Source organism: Notolabrus celidotus, chromosome 5 (genome assembly GCF_009762535.1).
Source record: "Notolabrus celidotus isolate fNotCel1 chromosome 5, fNotCel1.pri, whole genome shotgun sequence".
Classification (NCBI taxonomy): Eukaryota; Metazoa; Chordata; class Actinopteri; order Labriformes; family Labridae; genus Notolabrus; species Notolabrus celidotus.
In genome coordinates, this window is record NC_048276.1 from 11,808,839 (window position 1) to 11,827,851 (window position 19,013).

General features: G+C 39.5%; 1 protein-coding gene across 1 annotated transcript; it reads right to left on the reverse strand.

Moving 5' to 3' along the window:
• Positions 1-1,932: 1,932 nt before the first annotated feature.
• si:ch211-114c12.2 (uncharacterized protein LOC336578 homolog) lies at positions 1,933-11,578 on the reverse strand. The gene is made up of 10 exons (XM_034683435.1): positions 11,395-11,578; positions 9,199-9,260; positions 8,349-9,026; positions 7,360-7,998; positions 4,541-4,653; positions 4,313-4,403; positions 4,102-4,198; positions 2,807-2,878; positions 2,567-2,716; positions 1,933-2,468 (listed from the first exon to the last, which is right to left on the reverse strand). Exons 2-9 carry the CDS (start codon positions 9,237-9,239, stop codon positions 2,576-2,578), a joined length of 1,872 nt encoding a protein of 623 aa, XP_034539326.1. The 5' UTR covers positions 9,240-9,260; positions 11,395-11,578; the 3' UTR covers positions 1,933-2,468; positions 2,567-2,575.
• Between the last annotated feature and the right edge of the window lie 7,435 nt (positions 11,579-19,013).

Here is a 19,013-nt window from a genome sequence, read left to right on the forward strand (position 1 = left end):
GATCGTTCAGCCGTTAGTAAACATTGTAAAGTAATTACCAGATTATTGTCTGTTAAAGGATCTTATGCAAACACACACTCACCTTGTTTGGCCGGAGTCACCAGTGAGGTACAGCAGCATCTGGGGTAACATGACACCGTCCATTGTAGCCCGGTGTTGTGTTCAGGATATGTTGTGATGAGGAGAGAGAGCACTGTCAGGGCTATGTTTAGTTCAGCTCCCAAATACCACCAGGCCGGAGCGGAGGGTGTCACAAACTGAAGGGCGAGGGCTTTGATTCAAGAGACATATTCAGCCTGCGAAATCTGCTGCAGATTGTCTGTTGAGGCTACTGGGGAAAATTGCTTGTGGGGCTTTTTTCTCTGTCTCCAACAGACTACATCAGGGAATCCTTAGCCTGAGCTCAAGTTGACACAAAGTAGGCTACATACATCAGATGTGAGGTTTGAAGCTGGTATGGAGAGGTGAGGGGGTGTGATGAATTGTGGGAAATGTACATTACACTTTACATATAGTACATGTAGTGCTGGGCAATATGGCCTTAAATCATTATAATGGAAGTTTATCTCGATCATGATTAATATACAATTATTCTGTTTTTTTTGGCCTTATAGTTTATTGACAAGGTTTTTATTTTAAATAAAAGAAGTGTATATCTGGGGTGCCGTTGTCCTGGTGGATTGAGCATGTGCCCCATGTACAGAGACTGTGGTCCTTGTAGCAGCTGTCTCAGGTTCGGTTCCCGGCCTCGACCATTTGTTGCATGTCACCCCCTTTTTATTTACAGTCTATGGTCATCCCCCACTCTCTGCTCCCAGTGTTTCCTGTCTCTCTTCAGCTGTCCCATCAATAAAGGTGAAAATGCCAAAAAAATATATTTATGGGGCGCCGTTTGTAAAGTTGTGCAGACTAAAAATAACAGCAACAATTCTCCACATTTAGCTCCAAAAACGTCATAACAATGTAGTAAGGAATTTTTAAGTCACTTTTTTTTTTTCACATTTAGAGGAATATTTGTGATCTTCACATTTAATTTTGGTGTGAAAAATATATTAAGTTAAAATTTTGTTAAATCCAAATGCTTAATCTAAATCTAAATGTTAAATCTAAATCTAAATGTTAAATCTAAATCTAAATGTTCAACGATAAATCCAAATGTTCAATGTTAAATCTTAATGTTAAATATAAATATAAATGTTAAATATAAATCAAAATAGTACATATAAGTATACATGTTAAATATAATTGTTAAATGTTACTCTGCGACCCTAAATATTTAGCTAATATGCAAATTCACACTGCCGCTTATCAGTTAAATATTTAGGATCAAGGAGCAACATTTAACATTCATATTTATATTCAATATTTAGATTTATCATTGAACATTTAGATTTAGATTTAACATTTATATTTATCATTTGGATTTAACAATGATTTTAACTTTAAATATTTTTCAAAAGTAAATTAAATGTGAAGATCACAAATATTCCTCTAAATGTGATAAAAAAGAAAAGTGACTTTTAAAAATTCACTCTACATTTTTAGGACGTTTTGGAGCTAAATGTGGAATATTGTTGCTGTTATTTTCAGTGTGCACAACTTTACAAATGGCGCCCCATAAATATAACTTATAATAATAATGATTTAAAAAAGCATATTCTATCTTTGTTATTGTAAAATAAATAAATGAAACAGATGACATATTTAAAGATTTGAAAAAAAAAAGAAGAAATAACTGTCATGGATAAAATCATGTAGTTTAAAGGTTCTGAATGTCAGTTTGGGTTTGTTGCCCGACCCTACATGAATTCAAAACAGCATCAAAATTGTTTGGTTTTGAAACCCTGAGCTATGGGTTCATATTTCCTCATAACATGTCATATATAATCATTCTTTCATTTGTCCAAATACATAACAAAAACAAAGACAATGTTGAAATTAAGCTTGTGGTATTTTATTTCAAATCTCAACCAACAAAACTGAAAATATGATTATGCAAGTTTTACAAGCAAATGTCATTTGACAAGCAGCAGCAGCAGCAGCAGCAGCTTCGAATCAAAAACACGCATGATTAATCCAAGAGCATGTCTCATGTGGCAAGTCTTTACAAAGAGGGAGACCTAAAATACATCTGGGACCTTACAAAACCTGAAAGTGATAGCTGCAGGTAAACAAAAATAATAAAACTGTTTTAGAAACGCAGACTGTCAAGTCCACAAGCAGCAATTCCCGGATTAATATACACTTGAAGAAAACAGGAGCATTTGTCTTAATGGCGTATGTTACGAATATTTTTAATCGTTAACTAAAACATTATCAGAGAACAAATGAAAGCAACAACACTGACAATATACAGGCAGGTTAGGGTTGTACTGAGAGGGAAAGGTTTGTGCAGTCCATACAACAGAGATGATCTTCATGAGATTCTTCAGGTTTTAATCCAGGGCTGTGTCTGTAAAAAGTGGGACCTGAACAGGAATCAGAAACACGTTTAGATTTCATACTCATAAAGAAAAGTCAAATATTTAAACACCTGTGTTGGCCCCTCACTGTCATGATAACTTACCTGTGTATATCACCAGCGTTGTTGGTCAGGCCCTCTGTTATATGGTGCACGCTGACGCATCACTCTCATGGTACGGTACTTAGACATGATGCTTTGACTTTTTCTGAACACTGGCCTCTGATTTGGGAAAGGGCGTGGGACTAGGCTCTCCTGTAATATTACGATGTAAACACAAGTTAGTGAAAACAGAACACATGTGTTATTTGACATTTCAGTGATTTCTGAAGAGTGTGTGCATACCATGAGTGGTCTTCTGAAATTCCCAGACAGATCCGGACCCGGTTTCCTGAAACCACCAGGGAACTTTGGTCTCTGTAAACAACAGTGAGAGCTCAATACATATATAATGCTGTAATCCTCTTTATCAAACCAATCAAGTTTCTTTAGAGAGGCTGGGAAAGCGGTTTGAAACAACTGAAGGTCGAGCTTTGTTCAGAGGGTTTAGCTGCAAATCTCTATTGACAGAGTTCATGAAGCACTACATTTGAAGATATGAGAGTTTACCAATGAAAGGTGTACATTCACCACTTTGACTCTGAGGCTTTGAAAGAACAGTGTGTAATATGTAGCAGTATGGAATATCCTATTCGTAAGTATGTTTAAATTAGTGCATAATCACCTGATTGTTTTTGATTTTCACAACTAAGCCAGTTACTGTAACTACTCAAATAGACTGGTATGTAAATCTCTGCTGGGCCCCTTCTAATGACTTGCATCACGTCCTTCACAAATAAATAAAGACTTGCTTCCAATCTTTGGCCAAGGCTGTGTTCTCATCCTGATGTCATTATATTCTACACACGTGATGAACTTCAAATTAGAATCCAGTGGTGCAAAGGAACGAAGTAAAAGTTAGGGAGTGTCTATACTTTACTTGAGTTTCTATATTTTTTGCAACTTTCACTTTTACTTCACTACATTGAAAAGAAAAAAAATTATACTTTTACTCAGCTACATTTATATTGTCCCCTTTGTTACACGCTACAAAATAAAATGTGAATATAATTGTCTCATGATGTATGGATTATCGGGACTGTGTGTGTTCTAGTGTGAATAAATGGCGCTCTCAAATCAAGCTGAGGCTCATCTCAGCGAGACCACACAGCCTGCGAATATTCGTCAGTCTCATCAACAGCATGATGGATGGACTTTAATTAAGGAAGGGAGGGAGCAGGGGGAGACAAGGAGGGAGCAAGAGGAGAAGGAGGGAGGGAGGGAGGGAGAATTAAACTTAATAAAGCTTGTGAGAGAAGAAACTATTTCTAGCTGTTTTGTTTCTTTGTACTTTTACTTTTGATACTTAAATACATTTAATTTGAGCTACTTTAAGACTTTTACTCAATTGCTTTTTTTAAAATGGGTGACTTTCACTTTAACCTGAGTAGATTTCAATTAAGATATCTTTACTTTTACTCAAGTATGGCTTTCAAGTACTTTATACACCACTGTTAGAATCTGACTGCTTTATGTCGCTAAATACTCCCATTTCTACACAATGTACCTTTAAGTCTGCAAAGTCTCTGCAATAAACTCACCTGCATAGGTCCAGGTCCAGGTCCGGGTCCGGATCCAGGTCCAGGTCTCCTGAAGGGCCTCCCAGGTCTGTTGCCGTCATGCATCATATTAAATGGTCTGCAAGGATTTAAACAAAAAGAAAGGCATGACTTTCTCTGCCTTAAGTTTAAACTCATGAAATGATGGATAATTAATGAATCATACACTCAGAAGACATTGTTTAAAATGTACCTAAACGTTCTCTTATCCAAATATCCTCGTTTACGGGAGTCCTGCTCATCCGACTCATTCATCTTGGACAGTCTGCTGTTAGGAGAGGCTTCTGTAGAATTTTAAAAAACAAAGAGATAGTTAACCCTGATGCTGGAGCTAGAAGACACAGACTGATTCCTCACAACAATAGTCCGAAACGCTGTTGGAAAATTGTAGTTTTAGAGCTCAAAAGATGGAATGACTCACCGTTCTTTGGTTTTGGGCTGCAAGATTTTGGGGGTGAGCCATCCTTAGATGAGCTCGGACCAGGTGGCCAGTGAGACAAAACCACAAGGTCACGTTTCTCAATGGGAGAGGATCTGGGGAGAGATTATGGAAGTCCCTGTTAGTGACATCAGCACCTCTATCCCAGCATCATGTGTGTTAGTATGAACATCTGAAATGTGTCCTGAATGCATTAACATTGCATCATTTAAATTAAGACAGGCGGCAAATCAAACATCAAAAATCAGCAGTTCATCTCTTTAAAGTAAAGCAATTCAGAACCATAATGAACAGCACTGTTTTGCAGGCAGACAATTGATCATAAAGCCACGAATCACACATGGGTACTTACAAAAACCACGGACTGTCGTGCTTCCACACTCCTATTTTTGTACCCTGAATCTCAGTTCTCTTCCTTTACTCAGTGATCGTTAGAGCAGGAAAATCTTGAGAGAACTTTTAGATATCGGTCTACATCACAGCGTCAAATCTTGTCAGGTCCCTCTCTCAGAGAAAACAGGAGCAGGACAATGCCTTGTTTCCAGTATTAGAATGAAATTCACAGGGTTTTATCATCAGGTCGATCTTTGTCGGTCCTTTGCTTCTCTTACATCACCGTCATCATCCTACGGGTGCAGGAGCTGCACACTAGATTCATCATTCAAAGGTTTCCCAGAAATGGACATCAGAGAATGCTTGTAGATTTGAGTTTTGGGGAGAGCGGAGGTTCTCAAGTGAATGGTTGATATTATCCGTGATGCTATTTATGTCAGCTTTACAGACTTCTTTCCAAAGCTGTGCAGTGGTTTCAAGAGTTGATCCGGTTTTCGGTTTCCAAGGAAACTTGCTGCAGGCCTCGTAGTGCCAACAAGTTTAACATCTACTCCCTTAGATCTCTTATTCTTCTTAAAATGTGATGTGTTGGGCTTGATTCAACAGGGCAGAGGTTTTCTGGATGATTTTCATCTTCAATTTGTTATGCAGAACAAACAAGGAGCTACTACGGTGCTCTCTTTTCTTCTGTAATAGTGGGATTAAGTACAAAGAATAAGGGGACTTCTTTTGTCTGTTATGTTTTTTCAATTTCCTCACAAGTTGGTATAGGCAGGCTTTAGTTAGACTCTGTACTTGTGGACTTTTGTTGTGTTTGCCTTGTAAAGGGATTGTTGAATTTTCTGATTTCTTCCCAACTGACGTTGTGCACCTCTGGCTGCTACATTTAGGTCACATGCTTGATGGTACAGGAACATGAACCACAGCAAAAGCTGGCATGTGGGTCCAGCCCAAATGCATTCACACCAGAAAGAATAGACGTGCAAGACAAAACCAATTTTGCTTCTGCTCCCATGCAACATTGAAGTTGGAATTCTGCCTGTTTGCAATCACTCAACACATTTTCATTTACTTTAAAGATATTCATTGTTTGCTTGGTTTCCTCACTTCGGTCATGAGCTTTAAGATTATGATGTAGTCTTCTTTTGGGATCTCAAACACGTTGTCTTCTTTTTTCATGAAATTTAGATGTGAATTTAAGGCTTGTTTCATTTCAAGCATTGTTGGTGAGATTAAAAAGGAGATGGTTGTATGGTAGCTCCTCTGCAGCAGGTTTGACTCTTGAAATATGTTTTAAGTAATCATCCCTTTTGCATTTTTGAAAATTTCTTCCCAATGATCCTCAAGCGTTGTGACAGGTTTTCATTGCTGCATGTGTTCTTGAAGTTGTAATGACTGTTCTTTATGAAGAACAAATAGTTCAGTAGTAGTTTGGATCCTCTTTGTTCTTCTGATTCTGAATGGAAGTGTTGCAGTGTCATCCTCAGGGTCTCAGTTCAGGGGAATATATAGTCTTCAATGCATGTCTTCTTTCATGATTGCATTCTGCAGACAGATAAATGATTTCCTCTTCCAAATTCCTCTTCTCAGGGACTATAAGGCAGCTGATAAATGTATGGGGTAAAGTGACTGTAACGGCCAAATGTTGTCATTTCTATGTGTTTTTTAATGGATGTCTATTACATTCACTTTGGAATGTTGTGTTACTGGTTGACTTGATGACAATAGATTCAGAAATATAAACGTTTATATTTATATATTGTATTAAAAATGAATCCAGGTGCTCTTTGTTAATCAAAACTGATTGTGGCCAGAGACAGGTCGTCCTCTTGTTGGTTTCAGTTGATGCATCCCTTTTTCCAGAGTCCATGAGTGGAAGATAACATTTTCAACCACTTTGAAGCGGTGGTGTGGCCATTGCAATTTGTTTCACGTTAGGTGCAGTCCTCTTAATGTCCTCTTTTTCCTTTTTTTTTTGCATGCACCAATAAATACTTTTTCACAAATTGTTGTAACTTCAGCTTCAATATAGATTTTTTTCTCCTTTTCTCTCAAGGATTGCAGAGATCTTTGTATAATGCTTCAGAGCACTTTCCAGCTCGCTAAACTCAAGGCCCACAAACTGAAGAATCCATAAGCAGTGCAGATCAACTAATTTTTCCTCTCTCCTCATCAACGGAAATAAACCTGTCAGGTTTTTAAACCAGCTCCATCATTAATGATAGGGTGCATAACTGAGCACCGTCTCTTCGGCCCCACTTGGTAGGAGGATATTTTGACACATATGCAGCACGCAGACAGGGAGGCAACTTTTGCAGCCTTTGATTAAACGACTCAATGTTGCACATTAAGCTCATGACATCTCCATTTTTCCACAGCTGGCACCCCCTTCACATAGAGACATTCTTTGTTGACCTCCTAATCATCATCAAGCCCCTGCGAACAGTGCAAGAAGGAAAATACCGTACCTGTGAGTGTTCAGGGACCGGCGAGACTCCACCTGTTCTTTGCTTGTTTCGGAGTCTCGTGAAGACCCCCTGACATTGCTTTCTTCTCTGGGAGGCGACTGTTGTGGTCTCGCCCTCCGCATGTCTGGCCTTTTTAGGGGGACTGCATTTGATTGGAAACGTCTCTTCCTGATGGCAAAAACAGAGTTCATGTTTCCCTGCGGGGCACGGTCGCCTGGGCGAGGCCTGGGTCTCACATGTGGAGGGATCCTGAGCCTCATGAGAGCCTCTGCTTTGATTTGTCTGGTCTTAACCAGGAAACCTTTATCCCTAAGAGACAAAGGTCTACCACCAAACGGCCTGGGAATACTGAGCAGCTGAGGCCTGTCTCTCCTGGGTTGTTTCGGATTGCCACGATCCATTGCAGGATTTGAGGGGGGCATGCTGATGTCAGATATTCTCCTCTTGCGGGGTCCCGTCGCTTGCCTCTCCTGAGGGCTCCTGTGAAAGGAGGATGAGGGTGGTGGGCCTCCTTTCCATGAAGGGGGTCTGAAAGGGGGTGGGTGAGGGCCATCCTGTGCCCTTTCTCTGCTGTGGGACCTGCTCCCCTGCCTCTCCACTGGGCCACGCTGCCGTCTGGAATCTTGCTCAGATGACCACCTGCATATCCATCAAACAATACAGAAATCATTACAATGACAGATCCATTGCCATGTTAAGTGGGAGGTGGGGCTTTTAACTTTTATCCTATATCTTGCAGCACCTTCAAATTGCCATCACAGAAAGAAACAGGTAGAAGTAAACTGAAAGAGCAATTACAGAAGTAACCCTCCTCTCAATGGCAGGTGAAACCACATTTACATCAAAACCCCATCCATACCCTCTAATAACTTTGGGGCGGGGCAGTGCAGAGGTTATCTTAATGACCCCTGTAACTAGGAGGACTTGGCCAGCTTCAGCCTCCTCTTTGATAATTTTACCCAGCTGAGATTGCTGGTTGACTCCTGTACCTCTCTGGACAAGGGCCTCTCCCATGCATCTCTCTGGGGCTCCTCTGTGATCCAGAGTGCCCATGTTCTCCATTGTGAGGATGAGAGAAGGCTCCAGCCTCATTCCAGCGCTTCATGCCATGACCTGAGTGCTCATGGGGTCTTTCTCGGGGACTGTAATTCTCACGGGGGTCTCGGTTCCGCTGCTCCTGATGCTGAAAACCTGACTGCCTTTTGTGGCCTCTGAAAGACCCCTGAAAGGCTGGTGCAGAGTTGGGTCTCCTGTCGGCTGGGTGGTTGCGAAAATGTCTCGGGGAGGGCGACCTGTGACCTGAGGGGTGGCCGTGGAAAGGTGGGCCCCTTTGACTCGGAGGTCCTTGTGGGGGACCACGAGATGCGGACTGATGCGGGGCATGCGGGGAGCGGTTTGGCCTAGATGGAGAAGGCCTCCTCTGGCTGTGATGTGGTTCCATTTTGGGGGAGTATGACTGAAAGGAATCCTGATTCTGAGACCTCCAATTATTAAAACGTGGCTCCCTTTGCTCTCTCATCAGGGGGACTCTTCCAGTAACTGGGGGTCGTCCTCTTCCCCTGGAGTCTCTCCAGTTTCCTTGGTAGCCCTGGACATCTCTTCGATTTTTGGAGTTGGTGTTGTAATTACCTTCATTCGGTCCATTGCCATGACCATCTCCATAAGGTCTGCCAGGGCACAAGGAAACAGAATCACTTGGATCACAAACATAATTCAATATAAGCCATCAATGTGCAAAACAAAGCCAGATAATTTAATATTAGCACCCATTCCAAATGTATCAGTCTTGGGAAATACATCACGGTATCTGGGTTCAAATTGACTTGACCAAAACAATACCTGGGCTTTAAGCGTGGTGGTCCAAAGTGTGGTCTGACCATCTTTAGGAGCAAGTGAATAACCTATAGAGAAAAACAAACAAATTAAGTTTAGACAATCAAAAGCAGATATGCAACAATCCTACAACTAACCAAATCTTTGAACAGTCCACTCATTGAACAGCGGCTTCTGGTGAAAAGGTAAATCTGAGTTATTTATTTACTTAGACAAAAGTTGCTATGGAAATAATCAGAAATCAAAAAAGTGTGGCACACTTTTCTCCTAAAGCAAATCCGTAAAATCCACCAACTCCATCAGTTATCATAAATGTCCTGTTTAATATCAGTTTGATTATAGAAGACTTAAAACAGATGCTTTAAAAGTATTATTTATTATCTAAATAAACATAAAAACTATGGTCTCTTTTAAAAAGTTGTGTTTGGGGGAGTTTTTGCTTTTACTACTAGGACAGCTGAAGAGAGACAGGAATGTGGGGACTAGAGAGCAGGGGATGACACGCAGCAATGGGCTGTGGTCAGGAGTCAAACCACGGACAATAATAAGGATAGACTATATAATACTAACTGTATTTCATTTAAAATGCTTAACATGAATCCAATAGTCAAGAGGTTTGTTATTAGATCACAAGCCTGTTTGACCAAAGAAAGGTACAAAGTGCAAATCAGAGATAAGAGCTCAGACAGTCTTGTTCTAATCAGTTCTTTCATCACTGTCAGCTTTCAGACGTCTGAGTAGAAGATGAGATCAAAGATAACATGGAAGACTGTTAAGGACAAACTTATAGTCAAAGTAGGGAGGACTACATTCTTGGTGTTGTGTTGATTAGCTGTCGTTAAAAGAATACACCAAGTACCTATTAACTCACACATTCATGCTCATGCAACATCATCTCTGGCCTTTCCTTTAACCCTCTTATTATCCTTGGGGTCAATTGGACCCCATTCAACGTTTAACGTCTCTTAATTAATGATCAACATTATTTTTTTTGCTTCAAATTTCATGACTTTTCCTAACTTAATGGGGACAACTGGGAAAACGTAAAACTAAAATGTTGATATGTGCCAATTTCCTGTAAAAAATTACGCATTGGTGTTCCTTAGGGTCAATTTGACCCCAGGCTGTTTTAGCTGTCTATACCATAAGAAATATCAACATTTTACACATATTTGTTTTGATTGTTTTGGATGATATTGAGGTCACTACAACCAAGGACACGTCTGCATGTGACTGCAGGAGCTGGAATCGAACCGCCAACCTTTAGATTGAGATATAATATTTCCAGCCACCATGTCTCTAAAGACATTCAATGATGTGTCCTGTGTCATACGTTTATATAACACAGAAACAAGGCAGGGCGGACGAGTGCATGACAAACTCGCAGCAGTTTGATGTTCTGTTTTACAAATAAAGTTCTTCTAAAAATGCTTTAAATTGTGTTTATGGTTGAGATGTATTTTAATTAAAGTGTTACTTAGGTAGTCAATAAAGAAACATAAAGTACCTGACACATAAACCAGGGTAACAATCAGTTTGTGGAGTTTTAAATTGATAAAAGATGTTAGTAAATGTGAGGGTAACAGGAGGGTTAATAATAATGTTAAGTCTCGATTCGTCTTAAGTAACAGTACGTCCAATCTACTGTTCTCTGATACGAGTCAGCCAGACATGTTACTTCACACATGCTTCTTATTTTAATTTTAACAACATGACAGGATCTAAGTTATATCAAATGATTAAAGTGAGTCCCCCGTTTATATCATGTGTCCCTAGACCACTAGACTCGATTTCAGACCTAATGCTGGACCGGGATCAGTGGAGACCGTGCTTCCATTTTTGGTATCAGCGACAGAGAGTCCGCTGAGAAAACATGACGACTGTGTACTTTCAGGGTGGGGGACACCCAGCCCTAAACATCACACTAGTGTTACTAAGCACCTCAGTATTTCGGTCGGGAATAAATTTGACTCCAACCACTCCAACATGGAGACAGAAGTCGAGCTAACGCGAGTAACTTGATCTTCTTACCTAGTTTACAGGATCAGTTAGCTGGCCTGAGTGTAAGCTAGCGTTAGCAGGAAAACAGCGAGCTCGTTGAGGTTCACTTGGACATATCACCGTGAAGCTAGACACAACAACCCGCTAGTCCGTTACTTTATCGATACATTTAATAACTAAATCATTTACTTCATTACTTACCGATAGCCAACCGTCGAAGGGGAGACTCAGAAGCTGCTGCGCAGTTAAACAGTGAAAATAGCGACCTCGTTTTCTTCTTCGTGTTTTCTCTAAGGGTCCATGGCGGTTGGCAAACAACGAATTGGTGTATTTCCGCTTCCTAGTGGTATGGAGTGGTACTATCCGGATTATTACTACTACTACTAGAAGTACACAGCTTCATTACTGAAGTCAAAGCATAGATACTCCAGGTCAAATTTACTCCAATACAAGTGAAAGTTCTTCCGTCGGAATATTACTTGAGTTAAAGTACTGGAGTACTTGCTTTAAGATAAGATAAGATAAGATAAGATATACTTTATTTGTCCTCCATTGGGGGAAATTATTTTGTTACAGCAGCTTACAACACGGGACAGGGGAAAACAACAATGTACTAGCATAGTTAAAAAACATAATAACAATGATAATAGCAATGATAAAGGTAAAATAGAATAAAATAAAATAAAATAAAATAGAATAAAATAAAATAAAATAAAATAAAATAGAATAAAATATGGCAACAATTACAGATGTATACACACTATGTACACTTCTATCTGATAAATAGATAGGTATGTTATTGCACGGATAAAATTGCATCAGGTTATTTAAAAAAACATACACAGTATGAAGCACAGTGCGATTCAAATGGATACAATAGTTATTTGTGAATTTGCCAAATCACATAGTAACTTCCATGTAGTGGAATGAAAAATACTTAAGTATTCAAAGTACTTCTTAACAAATCTCAAAACTTTGTATTTTCACAATACATATCAGTGCAGTCAGGAATACATAGGAGTACATTCTGTTACATTATGTTTATCTAGAAACCATTACTTGAAATCTCTAAAAACTATACCATGGAATAAAAATAGCAACTAAGTTACTCCTAGCACAGACAAGTTAGTTTGAAATGTTCATCTGGAATGAAACAAATGTTACGTAGCTCAACACACTTTCTCAGGTTGGACAGGGAATTTTTGTATGTTTGGGCAGAGTGGGAAACAGGGTGAACATTTCAAACGATACGTATCATTCTTCATTTCATAATCCTCTAACACGGGCTGATGATATGGTCATGGGTGCTCAGGTGGAGAATTATAGCCATTATTACCACCTCTAGATGAACTGCCTGATCTGAGTGAAATTTGCTCTGTGTTTGCTCCACGTTCAACCGTGGAGACGCACTATATACAGGTATGACTAAACCACTGAGACAAACAGAACTACACAAACAAATTTTACTGTCTTAGGGATCAGACTCAGAAAAGAGAAGGGAATTCATGAACTGACTTCAAAGTAAAAGTAGTGAGTCACTAGAGCATTGACAGAAATGTAGTGGAGTAAAAAGTACAATAATTGTCTTCTGAATGTAGTGGAGTAAAAGTAATACGTTCCCCCAAAAAATTATGCTCAAGTAAAGTACAGATACTCAAAAAATGTACTTAAGTACAGTACTCAAGTAAATTTATTGAATGACTTCTACTAATATTATTATTATTATTAATAATCTGTGTACTTAAATGCACGTAATTAGAGTAAGTATGATAATTGAATAAAAAGGTAAATACATGATCTTCATTTCTGCTTTTATGCCATCCATGAGAACAGATCAATCATTCTTTTGGGAATTTCTTGTATATTTTTTATGAACTGTTAATCAGAGTCTTCTGCCTGTTGCAATCCACTTCATGTTTGTGTTTCAAATGAAATCCTCCTTTACTGAATTAACTGCTCAATAAAAAAACACTCAAAAACAGAACTCCTAGTTTTACAGTTTATTGTTTCTGATCACAATGTTATGACCATGCTAACCATGCACAATTTCTACAGTAGTTACATAACTCAAAGCTAACTGTTTTGTAATGTAGGTAGGAGCAGGGTGAATCCTTTTGAAATATAACTTTATTCTCCTTTGCATGATTTGATGAAATCACTCTCTTGTGCAAACAAGCAGCATTTAAGTTCATGTGAAACAGCAAAATGTGCAAAATACACAAGAACCCTAACTTTTGAATACTGAGGTTAATTATATGGCTACTTCACTTCAGGAAATTTTAAAAAATCCTGGAAGTCTGAAGAACACAGAAATTTAAATGTCACTTTACAAGTGAGATAATCATGTGCACAAGCTCCGACATAATTGTTTGCAGCATGGCAGAGATGATGCATTTAAAACCAAGGTTCAAGTATTACAGGCAAAACACTATTATTCTAGTGGACATACAGAAAGGACAAACATACACAGCCAGATGATAGTGAGATGTTTTGCTCAAAAATCCATTCCCTCATAAGGCATCTCTACTGAAATAACATTTAGACAAAACACAAGAAAGAAAAGGTTCACTTAATAGTCAGCGCCTGAATTACTCAGAGAATTAAAGGAGCCCAGGATAGGACCACACAGTAGTAGAGTATGAGAGGAGATATACTTCAACTGTAACTTTACAGTTACTAGAAAGACTTGTTGATTGTTAAACAAACACTTCTGCCCGAGTGCATTTCAGTCCTGCACTTCAGACATTAGATCAATGCATCCATTAGTGCTTAGAAACCCTTGACATTGACAGACAAACCGACAGAACACATTTAAAATGACATGAAGTTGCTCAGCTATCAGTATTTTCATCACTAGAAATCCATTAATCAGTAGAATACTATAAAAAAACGGGCAGCTTGGTGGTGAATTAAGCTTTTATGAATGTAATTAGTTGCTACAGACTCCAACTTAGTGAGTCACTTAAGTCTGCAGTTAACACATAAGGATGTAGCATTATTTCTATTGCTGCAAATATTTCTTAAATGTGATACCACATTCAAGTTGGTAGCTTCCAAATCAGCTTTCTTGGTTACGTGCAGTTGGAAAGTCCTTTTTAAAGGACAATAAAGAGTAAAGGGAGTCAGAACATTGGGGTGAAATTGATGGGGCCTCATAGAAGAAGGAAAAATGAAGGACTGCTGTAGTCTCGAGAGTCCTGCTGGATTCTATTTTACCCGATAAATCCATCAGATTGTTGCCAAATTTAATCATCAACACATGCATTAAGGACATAACCCCAAGAGAGGAAATGTTTAAAATGTGCCTATTATTTCAATGATGAAGCCATACCTTTCTAGTTTAAAACTCAATTAGGTTTAAACACTTCACAGTGCATGTGGAAAGACAGAGGTTCAAATGCAGTAATCAACAAAGGCCTTATCACTCTCATTCTGGGACTTAACTAGTACCAAGTGTGGTATCTATGCAGGAAGAGTTAGAAATTTGTATGTTAATATATGTTAGCAGTACTGTAGTCTCTACATTGATAAATATATTCAAAACCCTGAAATTCGTCATTTTGTTGTTATCTCACATAAGCACACACACTCCCCTCCAGAGCCTCTTACACATGTGCTCATCTTGCACACATACACTTGTCCTCATAACGACAGCTGTAGATTTCACAAAATCTACATGCAAATGCAGTTGCTAGTTGTCAGAATATATAAGATGTACTGTTTATATTGCAAGTCATGTTTACATTTTTTTCCTAAGTCAATCTCTATGGCTCTAATTCCATAAATGTAGTGACACAGGGGCACACTCGCAAAATGGGATTGTGATGCACGACTGAGGGGGAAAGAGAAAAGGCAAGCAAGAGGGGAGGAAACAGGGAGGGATTATTGGACTACTGGATGCTAAGTTTATTTGAGGATGGAGGTGACATCCCAATGAGCTTTGAGTCTGACATGGGACTGACAACGCCCTCAATGAGGTTTTTGTTGCAGTCGCCCATGTTGCCTTGAGACAGTTTGGGGTAGGTAACACCACCTGTCAGGTCCATCAGATCTTCAAGAGCACGTGTGTTGCTCACACTGCCAGGATGCATTTCATTGACTGGTGAGAACTCTGGGATTGAGATCAGCTCCTCTTTTGAAGCAGGGCTGAAACACAAAGATAAAACAGACACTTTTACTCCCCGTAGACAACTGGCTGACACAAGCCTCTGATGTCACACTTAAAGCTGCTGTTGGTAGTCCCAGAGTTAACATCTGTTCAGAGAGAGGGACTTTGAATGCCAACCAAGCGGCAACCTCCGGTCTAAAAATATGAGTCAATGCGGAAGTGTTAAAAGCTGCAGTTCATCGAGGATCCGCTTGAGGCTGGCTCCGGAATTACCGGAAGTCACATACACATGAATGGGGAAAAGACGATCTTTGCAGCATTAATAAACATGTTTAAAGCCTGTTACAAAAGATGAGTTTTAGTCTGAATAGCTCATTTCTCGATGTCCTCTCACTGTGAGGGGGGTGAATTTTTATCTAATTTGGCAATTTTTAAGATATTGAGATTACTAGTCTTCCAATGAGAGGCACAGATGCCTGTGGGAACACTGCAGCTGTTGGCTAGGAGGCTCAAAGCCCGCCTCTTTACGTCACACTGGCTCGACAGCAGCAATATGGCTGCTGCTGCCGATTGGCTTCAAAACAGCATTCAGAAACAGATGGGTGACGTCACGGATACTACGTCCATATTTTTTACAGTCTATGATGTCAACACTATCCCTCCCAACCAGATTTCCTCTTAGCCTCCCAACACAGATCGGCGTGTGCGGTCATGATAGTGCTGGACTCATAACCAATCGTTGGACGTAGTAGGAGCCACCCCTTAACCAATCAGGACAGAGGATAGGAGATTAGCTATGATTGGTCCGTCATAACGGGAACAAGGGGAATAGTGACATTGCTTGATACAAAGGCATTGGAAAATGCAGAGATTTCGCAATATTCTCAAATTACTCCACTTACCCATGAGTACCGATGGGTATTATAACCTTTTCTCCAAACCCAGCAGAAAAAAACAACGTTTTTTTACACCATTCCTACCAACAGCAGCTTTAAGTTGAATAGCTCAAATGCTGTCATACTGCTGTGTTCAAGATTGCAAATAACTTGACCATGGAGAATTTGACTTTTGTTAAAATATCACTGCTTCTTAAACTGATCATATACTCATGAGATTATGAATAATGAAACATGAAGGGCAATATTTTAAGGCAATACAACAAGTTTGCTGTCAGAAAAAAGCTAACATCAGCAGTAAAGCACTCACTGGCCAAAAGTAAAGTTTGTTGCTTTTTCCCCAAGTATCTTATATCTTTATAAAAAAGCTAATATCATCAAAAACCTCATAACAAACTGAAATAATACACAGGAAGTGGCCGTATGCTAACAATTTGCTCAAGGTTGAATGCCAACAACAAGCTATTGTTAAAATTCACTTTTAAGGAAAATGGTCTTAAGATGGTTATCACTTCTTTGCCTCCTTAAAGATAGCTGAAAGTAAAACCTGAAATATTGAGCCACATTTCAAGGCAACACTACAACTCGTATCTTTCTATCTTATCTTTATTTAAAAATGTTTTAGCACTGAGCCATACACTGCCTAAAAAAAAAATGCCTTTACCAAACACTATCAAATTGTACTATTATCAGTCAAATTTTCATTTTAGAAAGATGTGGCTGTATGTTAATTGTCAAAACTCACAACCTGTTGTGTTGTGACTGCCTCTTTGCAATGAAATCCAACCTTTCTGTTCCCTTGCACATTCATGTGAGCATTTCTTGGAATGCAGCTTTACATCATTTGTAAAGAAAAGATTAATGCCACAGCTAAAAATAGCATTGAGCAACCGGCTATTTTACTATAAGCTAGGGATTTCCCAGAGTCATACTACACTACTTAATGGTGTTGTTTGCATTCAAACTCTACCAAGCAAAAGTGATTACAGATCTAAAGTGATTATAAACTTCATGCTTATGATGAGCTGTTGTATTACTGAGGTCACGGGTGACTTAATATGTCATAGCGGAAACATGGCCTATTGTACCAACATGTTTACACAATCTAGTTTTGTTTTATCTGCTCAATATGAAAGCAAATAAATTACAATTTATCACAGCCTATTCTCAATGTTTATGGCTTATAACCTTCTATTTGGCGGTATGCTTATCGCCATTTAAACCATCCATCCATCCTGAGCTAGACTTCACAGGAAAATGACCAGTATGTAAAAATGATATATTGGTGTCCAGTCTTGCAGTGTAGTGATATTACACAGTACCAACAGGCAGGGTTACCTTATGACTCACCTGACATCCATGGACTGCACCTCATCACAGGACCCTGTTCCCTTCACATTCAGTGGCTCCAGTTTGATGACTGGCGGGGAAAGGTGTGCCATCGGCAGGTGTGTCACAGAAGGTCTAATGACCTCCATCTGGGATCTTCCTTTTGCTGTCCCCTCAGTTGTCACCACATGCAGGCTTTGTTGTTTGCTTACCTCAGCTGTTACATGGCTTCTCATCAAGGCACTTCCTTCCCCCTTCACTGCCCCGTTCATCATACCACTTTCCCTTTGGTTGACAGCTGTTGACTTGGTTTGCTCTTTATTTATTTGGTCTGTGGCTTTACCATTAGCCCTGTTCTTCATGTTTACATTCATTTGCACCGCTCCTCCTTGCTGCTTGACGACACAGGCTTTGCTCTCTGTGTTGAGTTGGCTGACTTCATGGACCTGTTTGGTGTCAGGTCTCTTGTCAGGAACATTTAGTGTGGATGTCACTTGACTGTTGGTTTTAACAGGCGAACTCTTCTGGTTGTCCATCTGTGCTGTTGCTACTGCTGCTACTTCTTTCTTCACCAGGGTGCATTCCTTCTTGTTGGCCTGGACTGTGACTGACTCTTTTACCTGAAACTCAACCTTTTTGATTGCTTGCTCATTTACCTGGGTATTACTTTGAACAGTCTTTACTTCACCTGTGGTGGGGAATGAGAAAAGACCACAGTGGGCTTCACTTTATTTTGACCATCCATTTAACACCTCTTAAATAGAATGATTGAACAAGTCCATGCTAAAAATGTCAAATGTAACACCCAAAAAAGCTGAAAATCAACTCTGAACAGTCCAGATAAAACGTCAGCTCACATTGGTGCAGAGCAGTCTTGGAATAAATCTTTCAAGGACATTTTCAAGAGCAGCTAATTTTACAGTCAGCTCCCATGGCAATGCTCTACTGTAAAAGCTGCCCAATCAGCGGGAGAAAAGTCCTTGGCTGCTGCTCTACATTCCAGATAATACCATATGACCCAACCCAGATGGTTCTTAATATATGGCCTAAAGCACAAGCAAAAAAAACAGAAGATATATCTTGGACAATTCAAGCTGTTGTGACCAAAGAGCACAGCTTTTCATTCAAGCCAAAGCAAACTACACAAAAATAGACTAAACAAAAAATAAAGAATGCAGGAAAAATTCAGTCTGACTTGCTGAGCTTTTACACAAGCCGGGTTTTATGAAATATACCGCACATGCTCAAAAGAAGCTTATAAAACCACACTAAAAACCATACATGCCCTTTTTTGCATTTGCACAGCTGCCAGGCATTGAGAGAGAGAGAGGACTGAGCAGGAACGGCAGGCAAACTCAAGTACTTGCAGGGCGATTTGATTCAATACTAACCTGGTGGCTTCATCTCCACCTGCTCCTCCTTCTGATTCAATGCAGAACAGAGATGACTGAATCAGTGCTTGTGGTAATCAGGACACAAAACCAAAG